We start from the raw sequence: 16,877 nt of genomic DNA, 5'->3' as shown, positions 1-16,877 counted from the left end.
GTGCACAAGGGAAGAAGTCGGTCCGGGGCCCACATCTCCACTGTTCCTAGGCTAAGGGCTTTCTTGGTTTCTCTTCTCCTGGGCCCTTCCAAGCACTGCTCGGTATCTGGCGGGGAACTGAGCTTCCCCCAAATGCCTTCGCAGGTTACAAACGGCACACGCCAGGAACCTGTATGCTTCTTTCGGTGGGCAGAGCTGTCTAAGGTTTGTCCCACTCACGAATCACACTGGGAACCAGGCGGGGAGTTCCTGCTTATCCACCATGTGCTCATCTTCCTATGTGGGCCAGAATCCAAGATTCCTGGTGCAGGGGAAGCCACACACTTTCCAGCCAGCGGACACAGCTTTGATCAAAGCCTGGCAGGGGTGAGGGGCTTGGCCATTAAGTCTCTGGATTCACCTGCATGCCCTTCTCTGCCTGTCCCCAGCAGAGACCACATCTACTATGTGGCTGGCCCTGCCCCAGGCAATCCATGAACCGCCTTACTCACAGTGGCCCTCAGAGAGGGGCAGGGACAGTCCCTTCCCGCAGATGAAAGACCAACTCAGAAAAAATAATGAGCTCAAAGCCACGAACCTAGTGAGGTACAAAGCTGGAGCCTGACAAGCTGCAGACCCTGTGCTCTCCTTACTGCCCTCGGCTCCCTGAAGCCCACCCTCGGGGGCTTGTGTGGGTGAAAGGCCCCTATTGTACTAATGACACGAGCCAGAGCACAATGACAGACTTCAAAGCAGAAAGAAGGCCCGGTCTTTTCTCTCTGGCTTTTGCCCCCACTCTTCCGACCAGTGTTCCAGCAGGGTCCACCACCAGCGCTCCCCAGCATCACTACCCTCAGGCCCTAAGCAACCACCGCACAGGCTGCCGCCGCTTCACCCTCACAACCAACTCCTATTTAGCCCTCAAGACCCAGCCTGAGTTATCCGCTTGGAGAAGGGCTTGAGAATTCACTGTGTTGCACCCAAGTCAGGCTTCTGGGCTCCTAGTGTTCCCCTGGTCTGCTCTGAGGCCACAGCAGGCCGGCCTGTTCCTCCCCTAGATCAGGAACCCCGGGCAGGACTGTTGTACGTTTGCTCTTGTGAGCCTTGCATAAGTGTTCAATAACAGTAGTTGGCCAAATCATGCCACAAGGAGGAATCAAAGGCGGCATGTGAGGTGGACCTTAAAGAACTCAAGAGACTTCCCGGAATGAATGGGGATGGCCAGGAGTGGGAGATGGCATGGAACAGAAGACTTCTAACTGCTACTCAAATATGCCGTGGTTTTCTGTCCATTTCAACCTCCACTATATGTAAGGTAACAAAAACATCTCGAGTGCCCTGCACACCCCACCACCACCTCTGAAATGAGAAGCCGGATCCAGAAGCAGCTGTGGCCAAGCTCCCGAAGGAAGCCCAGAGCTCCCCCGGGGACCTGGTGAGGGGAAGTGGGAAGCCCGATTCCACACCTCTGGGTAGCTGTCCACGGCCAGAACGCCCCACCACGGCCCCAACCACCAGTGACCTGGGGGGCTAAAGGCCCGGTCCAGCCCAGCAAACAGCTGAGGGGACCACACTCATGAAGTCACAGGCCAGGCCTGAGGGCTGGTCCAGGAGGCTCGAGAGCTCACTTCCAATCCGCCACTGCGACTTGGGGCAGTGATTAGGCATGGGAGCTAACAGGCCCCGATTCCCAGGGCTGCTACATTCACTCTCAACCCGGATTCCTCCTTTACAGGATGGGCCTGAAGCCAGGGTGACGCAGAGCTCGGATGATGCGTGTAAAATACTCCATGCGCAGTGCCTGAGACCTACAAACTCACCAGCTGCCATCACCACCAACTCACACCAACAGACCACCCCCGGCACTCACCGTGGAGCACTTAGCATGTTAACAGCAAAAACTGGCTTCTAGGGTGCCTCCTGACCCCTGAGGAGCACGCAGCACCAGAGCGGGTACAGAATCAAAGAAACGAGCTGTCCCCCACCAGGGAGCTCGGTAGCGACCACGATGCCGTACAGTTCCCTAAAGGAGGCCATAGCAGCAGGAGGCCAGCCCAGGGCATCCTCAGTGGGGAGGGTCTGGGTCAGCTGACTCAGGGTGGGCAGACCTCCTACCCACCCAGGAAACACCACCCCCGCTCTGAACTCTACCTGCTCATCCAGCTTCGTGGACATCCCTTGAACTTCACCTGCCTGTTTTCAAACTTCGCCCGCTATGAGGAGCATGGGGGACTTAAACCTTAAACCAAACGTCAGGTCTGTCCTGTTCAACGTCTTAGTGTGCTGAACCTCATCACAACTCCTCAGCAGTTATTAAGGAATGAGGGAGACACAAAAGATACACAGTCCCAGGTGGGAACAGAAGCCCTCCCTGCGTTCAAGGTGTCCTTAGTAAGTACCCTGAATCTTGACATTCCCGGATTATGACGTGATGTGTCAACTCTAATGTGAGCTGCTGGAGGCTGGGGCCCTTCCTCAGGCCTCCACGGCCTCGGAGACAGTGGCAGCCCCTCAGCCCTCCTGAGAGTACCCCTCTTTCAGCACTCCCCACATCCCCTTTATTTTCTCCTTCCTGTGAAGGCTGAAGCTCACGTTCATTCACAGGCAAGCATCAAGGTCTTGGAGGCAGACAGTCATTCCCATCCCAGGTCCCCCTGCTTAGCAACTGCCATGTTATTAATTAATCAATCGTCAGTTTCCTCATCTGAAAAGAGGGAAGGAACTGACGTGGCTGCTAAACCTGCAGAGCCACCATAAGGCTTCAGTGCACGGATGCAGTTAGGGCCTGACACCATTCCTAGCAGGCGGGGAAAGCTCCACAGACACACAGTCTAGTTACCACTCACTGAAAGACCCGATTGTGCACCTCATTTGGGCCAGCCCCTGAGACCATGCAGGTCCAGTCAGGCGATGTTTTCAGCTCTGCAGGTTTTAAGTCTCTGTCACAATTACTCAGCTCCACAGAGGGAGCACAAAAAGAGACAACAAATGGGCATTAGCTGTGCTCCAACACAACTGTGTTCATAAAAACTCACGGGGGCCGGGTTTGCCCAGGGACTGCCATCTGCTGACCCCTGAGCCAGAAGGCACATGGGACACAGAGGACCAGGGGTCAATAAGGCACAGACCCTGTCTTCAAAGAGCTCCCACTCTGGCTGGGAAGCAGACAGGACAGTGCCACGTGACGAGCACTGCCTGCAGTCAGGAGGGGTTTCAAGGTGCCTGGAGCAGGAGGCTGGGAGACGCAGCCTGCATAGATCAGCGCCCCATCCCTGACCTGGCCCCGGAGTCTGAGGAGCGAGCTGGGAGGAGAGAGCGGGGCTGAGCCGGGGAAGCACTTGTGCAAAAGCACCAGGAGTCCTGGGGGAGCTGAAGGGGGCGAGTGGCAGACGAGGGTACAGTGTGGATTTTACCCAGGAGCCATGGAGAACGGCTGCAAAGGCCTCTGCAGCAGGACAGACGGAGGCAGACTGGCCAGTCCAGACTGTTAGGGAGGGCACTCCACAGGCAGACTCTGGAGTAACATGAGCGAGGATGCCAGTGAGGCTGAGGCGCCCTCTTCAACACCCGCCTCCGGACAGGGAGATGCTGGGAGGTGAGAAACAGGCTTATAAACAGGAGGGGCACCTGGGCCTGGGACGCGGGGGGTGGGCAGGAAGACAAAGAACCAAGGTGGCCCTATGCTCACCCGAGTGGATGTGACTCCAGACCAGAGACAGGACAGGCAGGTGTGGAGGGAAAGACAATGACTCTGAACACACTGGCCTTGAGACGTCTCTGGACGACCCGGGTACACTGAGGCCTGGAGCACAAGACAGAGCCTCAGCCAAAGATTAAGATCTGGCACTCAAGGGTCTATGTGTATGGGCTAAGAGAAGTGGGCGGGGCAGGTGAGCCATCCCTGGAGAAAGCCCAGAGGAGCAGAGGGCGAGGGGTGGATGAGGGCCCTGATATTGAGGGGTGGTACCTGCGAGGGGAGGGTGAGTCCAGGAGTGGGGAGAGTGGAAGCTCAGGCAGGAAGTGGTAGGAGGGGCTGGGGCCGAGGAGTGCTTGCCAGATATGTCCATGTCAGGAGCACTCTTCACTGGCAAGTGTGGCTTTGGTAAGTGGGGGGGGCGGTGCAGGCACGGCAGGTGGCCCCAGAGACTGGGGGAAATGGGCCCACAGCTGACACTGCTTTCATACAGGTCTGCCTTTGAGCCCAGGGAGAGGCAGCTGGAGAGAGTGGAGGAAAGTGGAAAGGTCTGTTTTAAGTAAAAGATGGGAGAGCCTCAGGGGCCTCAAGACACTGGACCCAAATCAACAAACATGTCCCAAGCACCTTTTCCTCCCGAAGATGACTGAGACCTCTGAGAGCTGCAGGAGATGCTGTGTGGGGCCAGAGGAGGCTGGAGGAGGGCAGGAGAGCTGGGGCCCTATCTCCAGGCCTCGTGGGCAAGGCAGACCAGGCCACAGCAGAGCTCCTGCCCCACCCCATTCCTGGTCACCATGGCGGGGGGAGGATGTGCACACGTGTGTGTGCACGTGCAAGAGAGGAGAGAAAGAGAGACACACACACATTCTGGGAATGATCATTAGCCCAGCTCCTCACTGGTTGGTGCTGGCCAACAACCCTTTCTGTCCCTCTGGCTGACCCCTCACTGCAGAGATCTATTCCAGGGTCCCCACCTCCTCTGGGGCAGCTCCCTGTCAGGGAGGCTCCCCATGGAGAGATGCACCCCAGGATAAGCCCATTGCAAACATGCTCCCGTATCACAGGATGCCAAGGTCTCAGACATGCCCCAGAGCACCCCCCACTTTGATAGATGGGGACAAGACTTGCTTAACACCTGGCGAGCTGGATATAGACTATGCCCAGCTAGGTCTCTGCCCCTGGGTATAGACTGTGCCCAGGTAGGTTTCTGCCCCTGGGTATGGACTGTGCCCAGGTAGGTCTCTGCTCCTGGATGTAGACTGCACCCAGCTAGGTCTCTGCCCCTGGGTGTAGAGTCTGCCCAGCTATGTCTCTGCCCCTCGGGCTATTTGGGAGCCCGTGCTGCCTAGAGAGCCGTAAATCACACAGAAGCAGAGAGAGGTTACATCCACTCCGCTCAGGATGCACACAGCAACTATGCATCTGCCCTTTGCCTGCAGTAGAAACTTGCAGCCAGTTTTAAAATATGGGAAAAATTGCAGCCAATTTTAAAATATGGGATGCAATTTTAAAAATATGCGTCCTCCTCCCACGCAGCCCTGAGGGCAACCCCCATGCCATGGACAGCACCGAGCAGAAGAACTATTTACAAAGGGAAGTCAGGGACACCCCACGCCTGCCCGCACGCTTCCTCCTGGACCGAGGGACACCTACTCTGCTGTTCATTTAGTTGTTTCACCTCTTATGTAAGCTAGGCTAGGAGTAAAAAATAGCCGCCAGACTTTTGAAAACAAACCATGTACATCTGTGTTCCATGTTTTTGTAACCAAAATTAATCTGCCCTTGCCCCGAAGCCTGGGTCCTTTATCTCGTCCTCCCACATGGCAGGATGTGCTCTCCCTTCAGTGATGCACACCGATGTGCTTTCCGGGTTAGACGGGGCAGCCTGTCTGGGCGGACCCGGCCACCAGTCTCTCCCACTGTACCTGCAAGTGCTGCACCAATTCGAGCGGGCACAGATCCAATAACCTCTCTGCTCTCCTGCCTATCTCACCTAACAGCCCTGTCTCCAGTCCCAAGGAATCGAAAAACTCATGATTCCTCCCGTTCCCTCCTCCCCAGACTGCAAACCTTTTAACTGCAGAGCAAAGGGTGGCGTGATTACCAAGTGCCTTGTGTGTGCCAGGCTCTCTGTATACGCAGTCAAGTAAGACAGCCCGCCTGCTGGGGCTCACGGTCCACACAAAAAGCCTCTGGCCACACGCTGCCCACAGACTGACCCTTGGCTCTGCAAACCCTGCCTTTCCGGAGGGAATCCAGGAGTGAAGAGCCTCAGGGGGAAAAAAAGCACTCTGTTCGTCTGCAACCGTATTCCTCCAGCTTGGGAGGAATCCAGGAAGTATAAAGGGACAGACACACGCAGATGTGTTCATATTTCCATTTGGGTGACAGCCACTGACGTGTGTGCATCTCTTTTGGCTGTACTATAGGAATACATTAAGGAATTCAATGGAAACGTATCTTCTTGCTAATATTTTAATGGTATAGATCTGCTAATGAATTCTCTTCCAAACATATACTTAGTGTACTCTGTTGCTTTATGTCTTATTTTAAACTGAGCCTTAACGGAATATAGTATTTTAACATTAACTCTGCCAATACTTTTATCTAGAAGCCTGTTGCCATTTTTGTCGTCTGTGACATTTATGTCCAAAGAAAGGCAGGATTACATTTTTTCCTAACAGATTGAGTTGTGGTGTAGTGTATTCTTGGTTATCAAAATACTCATACAGCTTTGGGATTTCAAATTGGTAAATATTCATGATGTGTGAAAAAGCATGACATATACTGCATGCTCTCAAACATGTAAAACGAGGCTGTGTGCACACACAGGACACAGAAGGACACGGCAAACTGTAAACTGCTTGGGATTCTGGAGGACTTTGTTCTTTGCTTGTCTTTTTCAGTTTCCTATAATGTACACGTTAATTTTTTTAAAGTAAGGTTATTTTTTTAAGGGGGACAAGATGGCCTGGGAGAGGGCCTGTAAAATGCAGATTTCTAGGGCCTGCCCTTACTCCCTGGGGTCTAGGGTGGGGCCCAGGAATCTGCATTTTAAACACAAACCCTCAGCTGATCCTGATACAGACAGACACAGACCACATCTTGAGAAACTGAGAAATGAAGAGCTGAGACTTATGGGAAACTGCTTCACAGCTTTAAACTGATCAATATTTTTAACTGTTTCACAATGGATGTGGTTGACCAGGTGTGAGCTCAGGCAAAGTGCCTGTTGTCCCACTGACCTTTTACTTGGAATATCTCTTCTAATACTAACATTTTATTACAAAAAAATATAAAATTTCCTGAAAGGTCAAAATAATTGTGTCACACACACCCATACACACACCGCCTAGATTCTACAATTACAAGTTTTGCTATCTGTGCTTTATCACATATCCATCCATCTATCCTTCTCTCTAACCACTTCATTTTTATTTTCTGGATAAACATACCTCGTACTTGGGTCTTTTCTAATCTAAGGTTTTACCACCTGTGGGTCAACCTCAATTCACAGATGCATTTCTTGTTTTTGAGAGGGGGTCTCATTCTGTCGCCCAGGCTGGAGTGCAGATCTCGGCTTACCACAACCTCAGCCTCCTCCAGGGCTCAAGCAATCCTCCCACCTCAGACTCCCAAGAGTTGGGACCACAGCTGCCTGCCACCAGAGCCGGCTGATATTTCTGGCATTTTCTTGTAGAGATGGGGTTTCACCATGTTGCCCAGGTTGGTCTCGAACTCGTGGGCTCAAGAGATCTGCCTGCCTTGTCCTCTGAAAGTGTTGAGATTATAGGCATGGGCCATTGGGCCACCATGCCTGGGCCACAGATGCATTTCTTCATGTTGCTGTCTGCTTTGAACTGCATAGGAACTGTTCTTAAGGACTCTCAGGGCAAATCCCCTGGAAATGTGCATTGCTACACCCTGAAAAACCTGGATTTTCATGTAAAGCTGGGCACACACTTATTTCTTAAAAGCAACACGGGCCCATCAAAGTCACCTATGCATTAAGGTAGCGCCGGGCCTTGACATGAAGCCCACTCAGCACTGGAGGGAGTGACTGGCCCAGGCATCTGCCACTGGGGGCAAGGGTTCACCTCAACCCCAGCAGGGCTCAGATGGTACCTGGCTCCCACCTCAAAGCAGCTCAGCTCCAGGCCTCTGAGCTGCATTCCAAGTTGAGTCCAACATACACCTGAGTGCTGAGGTGGGAGGCCCGCCCCGGGAGGTCTGTGCTCCCATATTCGGCTTCTGCAGGCATCTGAGATCTGAGAAGGTGGGGGCTCCAATGCAGTACAGCAGCCACCAGCTCTGCAAATGCAGCACTGCCCAAAGCCAGCTCCAGATACGATTCACTCAGCAAGCATCTCTCCAACACCTCCCAGGGCCCAGAACTGCTCTACATGCTGAGAACTCGCCCCATGAAGACACAAACCAAACTCCTGGGTCAGGCTTCCTCGTCCGGTGGGACTCGGGGAAGCAGTGGTGGAAAGCAGGGCTCATGCATCGGGCAGACTTGGGGCCACGCAGCCTAAGTGCTTAAATGTTCTGAAACACCCCACACCACCCGCCTCGTGAAAATGCTTGATGGGCATGCTGCACACCTTCCATGGCTGGGCCCTGAAAGCCCCTCCAGCCTCACCCCTCACCGTCCACCCGGACACACCAGGACCTTGTGGCCCTGACTTCCGGTGTCTCTCCTGCATGCTGCTTTCTCGGGCTTCCAGGCCTTTGCTCCTCCCTCTGCCTGGCTCTCCCTGCTTGGTTAACTCCTAGCTATTTCAGGCCTCACTTTCAACAGCACCCTCCCAGCAAAGGCCTTCCCTGGCCCCAGCCCATGTTTGGATGAGGCGCCCTCCTCCGTGACCCCCAGCACAGCACTGACGGTGCTGCGTCCTAACCATGTGCTGCCCGCCTGCTCCCCTCCCCAGAGGCTAAGCCCTGTAGGTTCAGCTGTTTCTTCCATGACTATCTCCATGCTGCTCAATTAATGTCACTGCATGAAAAAGGCAAAATCACTCACAAACAGAAAGGTTTCAAGTCTAGAAGAAGAACAAGGGAGGGAATCCTAAATTGTTCTAAGCATCCTATGAGGACTGAAGATGGTTTGCTAGGGTGTTGTAACTATTCCAATCCAAGGACAGGTGTCCTCCACCACTTATCTGAGTCCTGACACCATGGGCATCTGAAGGTAGTACAACTCACTCCTCTCAACAGTGGCCTGGACTCAATCGACCATGCCCAGTTCATCACCTGCGTCGATGGCTCTGTGTCTGCAAACCTACGTGTGTGTCACTACCCATCCCTGAATAAATGTCTCATGCAGATAGACACTATTGCTCTTTCTCTTGTGATTAATAAAGTGAATACGAAATCTAAGGCATTATAAATCTCATGGTAATTTTCCACTATGAAAGTCGTTAATGTGAAAAATACTTCTGTCATTTCAGAGGCATGACACTGGAGACTATGGAAACCTCTCTAAAATGCCAAGAACTCCCTGATGCAGAGGGCAGAGCTTGTGTGTTTCTAGATCCTCTGCTCCTGGTGCAGGGCTCAGTTACCATACAGGCAGGTGCTGGGCAGATGCGTCTGCGTGACTGAGCGAGGATGCTCCCACAAGGCCAGGAACGAACACAGAGACGGGATCCCCAAACCCACCCTCCTCCGCAAATCAGGGTACGGGGTGAGATGTGGGAGTCACGTTCCATCCATGACCTCCCTCTGGGGCTGCACGAGGTCCCCCATGTGCAGGAGGAGCTGCTGAGGTGGTGGTTTGTGCATGACAGTCCCCAGTCCTCCCACCCAGGGCATTTCCAGTAAGTGATGCAGCCGTCAGAAGCTGCCCATGTCCCGGAGCCCATCTGTGCCGGGGATTCGTGCCTCTCATAACCCACAGAGCCAGTGGCCCATCTCCAAGACAAAGCTGAGAAATGGTCTACCCTCTCCACCCCTCGCCCAGGCCTGGGCGGGCTTTGCACAGCCTCTAGGATGCCTTCTCAGCAGGGGGCAAGGAGTTTTAGCGTGTGGCTCACATTCCTCAGGGGACACTCCCTGAGTGGGTCTGAGGAACAGACAGGCCCTTGCCATAGCCTCGCCAACCCACCTCGCCCAGCCCCAGTGCCTCCAGGGCCCAGCTGCAGCACAGAGCACATGGAAATCCTGGGCCAACAGCCTTCCCTGGCCAGCCCGACAGCTCCATGGCAGAGAGAGGACAATACGGCGCTCTGCCTTCGGTGGCCTAAGCAGCCTTCTGGCTGGTAGGAGAGACGTCGGGCTTATTTCTTAGCCTTGAACAAGTCCACTCAATGTGTGCCAGTATTCTGATTTCACTCAGCTCATGTTTTCTAACCACTTCCAGCCCCCCCGGAATAGGCAATGGGAAAAATTCCTAAATCCTCAGAAAAGAGGGTCCCGGAAGCTGCTACTGACATGAGGTTGTCAGGGTGAGTGGTCAAAGCATCAGATACCTCACTTGGGTCTGGGTCTCCATGTAGCCTTGACCCTTTCAGCTGCATTCTTCCCAGAACCTTGATAAGATTTAAAATAAAGATGGTTCGAGTAGCCTCCACTGGCTGATGACTTACTATGGGGCTTGCCCAACACCATCTTTGAAACCTCACAGAGCCATAACAGTATTCCTATTTTTAGGGACAGGGTTCCTCTCTGCCACCTAGGCTGGAGTGCAGCAGTGCAATCATAGCTCACTGCAGCCTCGACATCCCAGGTTCAAGCAATCCTCCTGCCTCAGCCTCCTGAGTACCTGGGACTACAGGCACGTGCCACTATGCCTGGCTAAATTTTTTTATTTTTTATAGAGACAGAGTCTTGCTATGTTGCCCAGGCTGATCTCGAACTCCTGGCCTCAAGCGATCCTCCCACCTTGGTCTCCCAAAGTGCTGGGATTATAGGCATGAGCCGCTGCGCCCAGTTGCCTGTTATTCCCACAGATGAGGAAATAGTCCTAGCAAATTAGCCACAGAAATTGCAAGAAGTCTTTTAAAAGATGCACACGGATAGAAGGTGATCATAATGCCATGAGGTGGGGGCAGGAGAAACCCTGAAAGGAATCACTGCCTTACATCAATCAATGACACTCCTTCCCCTTCCCTACTGACGGGGAGATGAAGAGGAGCAAGACGGGGGCCCTGGGAAGCCCAGGCAGGCTGAGGTGCCAGGGAAGCACCTGCTGAGAGAGCTGTGGCTCCGCTTCCCCAAGCCCCCAAGGACAGGTCAGTCGGCATCTGCTTCTGAGGAATTTCCAGCAGCCCCGTCCAGGGGCCTCGCAGCAAGGTCACCTACCTCCATGCGGGCCTTGTAGAAGTCCACGTCGTGCAGTTTCTCCTTGCAGCGGGTCAGCTCCAACTCCAGCCTCTCCACGCGGTTTGCCTTCTCCCGCAGGGAATCCAGCTCGTCTCGATAGGCACGAGCAGACCGGGCGTCTGCTGCTAGCTGGATGTTCTGGAGAGTGGACAAAGGCAGGAGAACCTAGCTTAGGGCATCCTCTAGGGAGGGCAGAAAGGCCAATTCCCTCCTGCATGGTGTCTCCATGATGGCCCAGGACAAGCCAGCTCCTGGTGGCCGGGGGCCTCCATGTGCACGCCACCACACGGGATCTCCACCTGCTGTCACTAAGAAACAGGGTCATCCCCATAGCCGTGCTCAGGACAAGTGGCTCTTGGGTGGCTTAAAAGCGCTGCTGTTGTGCTCCTGACCCTCCCAGCCCCGTTATTGGACACTCCAGCCCTGCCACCCCCAGGACACACAGGCTCAGGCCCCCAACTCACCTCCTGCTTAACTTTCTGCAGTTCCAGCACCAGCTGGTCCACCTCATGTCTGGTGTCCACAAGCTGCTCTGTCTTATCCTCCCTGCAGAGGCAGTAAGGACAAAGAGTGTGGGAGGCAGCCTCCTTAACAAGCAGTCCCGGACGCAGGCCGCCACTTCTAAGACCAGCGGGAAAAGGAAAGCGCCGGGGATTTGGGCGGTGGGGAGGCGATCTGCTTATGGGGCCTGCAAAAATGTTACCGACTCAAAATTCTTTTCTCTTTGTAAGTTTGCAACATTGGCCCTTAAACTATGTCCATCCGCCACTCAGGTCTCCTTTCAAGTGTGTGGGGCAGGTAAGGAGACCCCAGCGGCAGCTGTACCACCCTACGGCCAGGCTCTACAGGTGACCAGCCAGGTGACATCCACCAGCTGCAGGAAACCTGGGAGAACAGGCTCACCAGACTGGACCGAAGGAGGAGCACCTCCTCCCTCCAGCCAAGAAAACACACCAGGTGTGGTCATCCCGGCCCCAAGCTGGAGCTGAGCATGGACTGGAGGCTGCCTCTGTGGACAACTTGCACTGTCTGGACCGAAGAAACCCTGAAGACCGGGAAGAACCTCTGCCCCCATCCCAGTGCTGGCCTCGGACGGGGAGGCAGCTGGTCCCAGGTCAAAGAGTAAGCTCAAGGTAGACCCCAGCTGACTCCAGGGCGCACGTCAGAGCTGTGCCATTGGCAGCACCACGCATGTGAGTCGATGCCACACCAGGAACACGACTGTAACAACACACACAAAGGTAGGAGAAGCAGCCGGGGACTCACAGCTCCTGCCTGACGCGACGCAGCCTGGCCTTGGTGTCAGCCAGCTCCACGGCCAGGTGCTGCTTGTCTTCACTGGAGAGGCTGCTGGTGGGGCTGGGAGTGGAGTCAGCGCTGGAGGACTTGACGGGGCTGGGTGGATGCTGCGCCTGCAGGTAGTCACGCTCCTGAGTGAGGTCCACGATCAGCTGCAGCCGGGCAGGGAGGGGGACGGAGGAGAACAAACGGGGTTAACCAGCACCACACCTGAGCTCGAACAGGGTGAAGAAACCACCAAAAGACAGATATTTCAGCGGAGACTAAGAAACCAGGAGGAAGGTGGGAGAAGGCTGGCGTAGGTTTTGAAAAGAGGTGAAATATTTAGTGAAACAAAAGGGAATGTACGAAGGAGGGGGGCCCCAAGCTCCGCGTCCTGATCCCCTGTATCTTCCCACAGGCCCGAGGTGACCATGCACTGCAGGGGCCGTAACTAGGGAAAGCACGCACGTCCCACCCCGACCAGAACCTCAGCAGCAGGACTGAGGCGTCTAGGCTGAAGATGAAGGGAGAGGAGATGAAGGGGTCTGAGCCCCTTCCCAGGCTGCCCGGGCCGCCACCCCGCGGACGCACCTCGCTGCACTCGTCCCGCTGGTCGATGAGCCTCCGCAGGTGGAGCACCATGCTCCTCGAGAGGGCCTCCAGCTCCTCCGGAGCCACGTCGGGCAGCTCCAGCCACTGCAGGTCAAACACGTTCTCTTGGTTGTGAGTCACCTGTGGGCACACATGGCAGGGCAGTGCAGGGGTGGCAGAGACGGGCACCCACTTCCTTCACACTGCAAACAGCATCTCCTTCCAATCAACCTTACTAATCCCTCAGTGACAAATTTACTGTGGCCAGCAAAAGGGTGCCCTATGCAAGTGCAGCCAAACCCTTCAGCACAGCCCTGTTCATACAAACCACTTCTGCTTTCAGAACTGGGTCAAAGAGGACACTGATTTTCAAAGAGGACCAGCAAGCACGCCTTACAATTGTTTCCCTATAAGGTCCTGGGATAAGACATCTTCACTGGAACTACATCGATGTAGAACACAAAGAAGGAAAGCTTCAGGGTGAGAGGGTGAGGAAAGGGACTGTATGTTACTTCTTAAAATCTATGCGAATAGAGCAAAAATATTAATTTTTTGTCAGAATGTTGTGTACAAAGCAATCTTGGGTTGTTTTCTGGAACTATTCATAATCAAACAGTTTTCAGGGAAGGGTGCATCTCATTCCCACGGGCCACAGAAGACAGCCTCTTTGGGCCCCTTTCCCTGGCCAGGGAGTGGAGATACACGGCTCTGTCTACGTGAAACAGCCTCTCGACACACACCCCGCGATCTGCCCCAGGAGACAGCGTCTGTTTCCAGCTCTCCTACTCTCCGTTTCGGAAGAGATACCATAGTGCTCGGGCCTCAAAAGAGGAAAACAAGAACAATGAAATCGGGGCATCCACTCTGAAATACACCCAAAGAAGTCTTTATTCAATCAACAGAGGTAGAGAAAACAAAAACACAAACTCAGCTTGAGCAACATAGTAAGACCCCATTCTCTACAAAAAAATGTAAAATTTAGCCGGGCGAGGTGGCATGCACCTGTCGTCCCAGCTACTTGGGAGGCTGGGGCAGGAGGACCACCTGAGGCCAGGAGTTTGAGGCTGCAGTGAGCTATGCAGTGAGTGAGAACCACTGCACTCCAGCCCGGGTGGCAGGGAGAGACCCTGTCTCTAAAAAAAAGACAAACCCATAAAATAAAAAGCAGACAGGGCCCTGTCAACAAAGGGCCTTCAATTTCTAAAAATTTGAAGAGACACCACCTTCTTACTTCTCCCCACCCTAAAAGGATAAGTTTGGATACGGGTGATCTAAGAATTAGGAGAAATCTTATCCCATGATTCAGAGCACCCTAAGGGCACAGGATGGAGAGGCTGGTTCTAGGCCTGCTCCAGACCCAATGCTGGGGAAAGTCCTTGGACAGCTCAGGGCCTCTGTAAAGGGTAGTGTGGCTGGGCTTCACGGGCTCAACCTGGCTGCACCACAGCCACTTACTGAGGTTTTATTTAAATGCTTATGCCCCTCCTCCCACTGAGTCTGACTCAGTGGGTCTCTCAAGGGGCCCAGCACCCCAATTTTTAAAAAGCACCAGGGAATTCTGAAGCCCAGGCCTGACAGCCCAGCCAGCTGTGGAAGCTGGTAGGCCAAGCCACAGGGTCTCCCCAGTATCAACCCAGGGAGTCCTGTGCTCAGCTGCCTCTGCCAATCACACACCAGTTCCGGTGCATGCAAATCTTCTTCATGCATTTATCTCATCTGTCCAATGACACTGACTGCTGAACCCATATCCCCTAAGGTAATTAAAGCACACAGTGCATATTTTGGAAGGAGTGTGGAAGTGGAGGTCAGGAAAGTAAATTGCCACCTGGATACTGCCCCCCAGGGTGGCCGCCTCCTTAGCTGATACCACCTCTGCCAATGTCAATGGCAAAGTGCCAGGAAGGTCAGGCCTCCAAGGCCAGGGGCTCCTCCTCCTGCACTCTGCTGATGCTCAATGCAGAGCCCTCCCGAACCCTCGCTGGGGGCCTGAGTTGGGGATGGGCCAAGTCTCCCAAGGCAGCCTCTCTGGGACTCACTGGTTTAGATTCCCAAGTGGTGTCAGCTTGTCTCTGCCATGTCACTGACAGAAGCAGAGAATCTCTCTCTATAAAGATCAACCGTTCAAAGCAGGGTGACATTTGCCAGAATACATTTTCAGGGCCTGTAAATCAAATTCTGAGCTTCAACCACTTGACAGCTCTTAAAAATAGTCTGAGACCATATTAGGCAAAAAGAAGGCGACAAAAGACGACTTGATTGAGGTTTTTTTTTTTTAATTTTTATTTTTACCCTCATTTTATTTTAGCTGGCTGATTGATGGCTATCTTTCCAAATAGAATCAATGTGCCTGTGGTGTCTGAAACCTAAGATTAGCAAAATCGTAACAGGTGATGTATTCTTTAAACGTTTCCACTCATAGAGAAGTTTTGCCTCCCGGCTACCACGGGCGCAGCAGTGCACAGCTGAGCCCTCCACGGGGCCACGCACCTACCTCCTGGATATGGGCCACGATGCCAGCCTGGGTCTCAATGTCCAGCTGTTTGATTCTTTCAATGAACTCCTCTTTCCTCTCACACTGCAGAGGGTTACATGTGTTAATGGAAGCACTGTTCAAGTGAGGGCGAAGCTGAGTCCACCACGGCCACAGAATGACAGTTTCAAAAGGAACCACCCACCCCGGGTTTCTTCATAACTAAGAACGCTCTTGTCCTCCTGCCAGCCCTTACGCTGATGTGTCTCTGGTTGCCGGGACCATCTACATCAGAATCACCTGGGGAACTTGTTCTTAAAACTCCCATCCATAAGCCCCCACCGAGATTGAAAAGACCAGGGTGGAACACAGAACGCTTCATTTTAAACAAGCTCTCCAGGTGATTCTTAAATATGTAAAGACAGGGAACACCTGGTTTAAGCCAGGGGGTGGCAAACTTCATGTGTAAAAAGCCAGATGGTAAATATTTTAGACTCTGTGGGCCATTTGGCCTCTGTCACAACTACCCAGCTCTGTCGCTGTAGTGGGAAAACAGCCACAGACAATATGTAAAGGCGAGCATAAGGCTGTGTTCCAATAAAACTTTATTGGAGAGAGGGTCTCGCTGTCACCCAGGCTGGAGTGCAGTAGCATGATCATGGCTCACTGCAGCCTCAAACTCCTGCACTCAAGTGATCCTCTTGCCTCAGCCTCCTGAGTAGCCGGCAGGCATGCACCACCATACCCAGCTAATGTTTTCTATTTTTTTCTGAAGACAAGGTCTCACTATGTTGCCCAGGCTGGTCTTGAACTCCCAACCTCAAGCCATCCTCCCCCACCTCAGCCTCCCAAAGTGCTGAGACTACAGGCATGAGCCACCGCACTCGGCCCAATAAAACTTTATTTACAAATGTAGGCAGCAAGTCAGATCTGACCCACAGGGTGTAGTTTGCAGATCCTTGCTCTAGCAGTTCCTACACTGGGGACGATTTGCTAATGGTACCCTGGCCTGAGGGATCCCCATCTCACCTTCTGCCCAAGGTGCCCTGGTACTAGAAACAGCTGCCACCTAAAACAATGGCTGCTTTCTTCTAGGAACCCAGCGGCCTTCTGTCATACTGGACTGAAAGGCGCATCCTCCCACCTAAGCTAAGGGCTGGTTCCAGTCCCACAAACCCAGTATGAGAAGGCTGGGGGAGCTCCCTCTGCTGCAGCCCTGCCCAATCCCTACCTGGACGGCACAGCCCAGCACCAGGAGCAGCACCTTCTTGATTTCCTCCATGCTCTTCCCTAGATCAAGAGAGCAACACATTTAACTCAGCTCAACTGCTGGTACAATTTCAGTGACATGTTTACTGTAGGGGGAAAAAAATCAGATAAACAAAAAAAATCATCTCTCTACTCTGTGACATTCACTTAGGTATACGCACTCCATCGATCTTCCATGTGAGGCTTTATTTACTTTTTATTTTATTTTGAGACAGGGTCTCACTCTGTCACCCAGGCTGGAGTACAGTGGCAGGCCCACAGCTCACTGCA

The 16,877-nt window shown here is 53.4% G+C and overlaps 1 protein-coding gene across 1 annotated transcript in view; it reads right to left on the bottom strand.

The window, feature by feature from the left end:
- CCDC88C (coiled-coil domain containing 88C) overlaps positions 1–16,877 on the bottom strand; it is a 151,800-nt gene that overhangs the window by 58,251 nt on the left and 76,672 nt on the right. Inside the window, exons 7-12 of the mRNA XM_011991814.1 lie at positions 16,570–16,628; positions 15,360–15,443; positions 12,869–13,009; positions 12,263–12,447; positions 11,461–11,542; positions 10,976–11,134 (exon numbers count right to left, since the gene is read on the bottom strand). Coding sequence (XP_011847204.1) covers positions 10,976–11,134; positions 11,461–11,542; positions 12,263–12,447; positions 12,869–13,009; positions 15,360–15,443; positions 16,570–16,628 — 710 coding nt within the window. The remainder of the gene's footprint in view (positions 1–10,975; positions 11,135–11,460; positions 11,543–12,262; positions 12,448–12,868; positions 13,010–15,359; positions 15,444–16,569; positions 16,629–16,877) is intronic.

This window comes from Mandrillus leucophaeus, unplaced genomic scaffold, assembly GCF_000951045.1.
Source record: "Mandrillus leucophaeus isolate KB7577 unplaced genomic scaffold, Mleu.le_1.0 Scaffold4, whole genome shotgun sequence".
NCBI lineage: Eukaryota > Metazoa > Chordata > Mammalia > Primates > Cercopithecidae > Mandrillus > Mandrillus leucophaeus.
The sequence above is the reverse complement of the archived record's forward strand: the minus strand, read 5'-3'. Positions and strand labels throughout refer to the sequence as shown.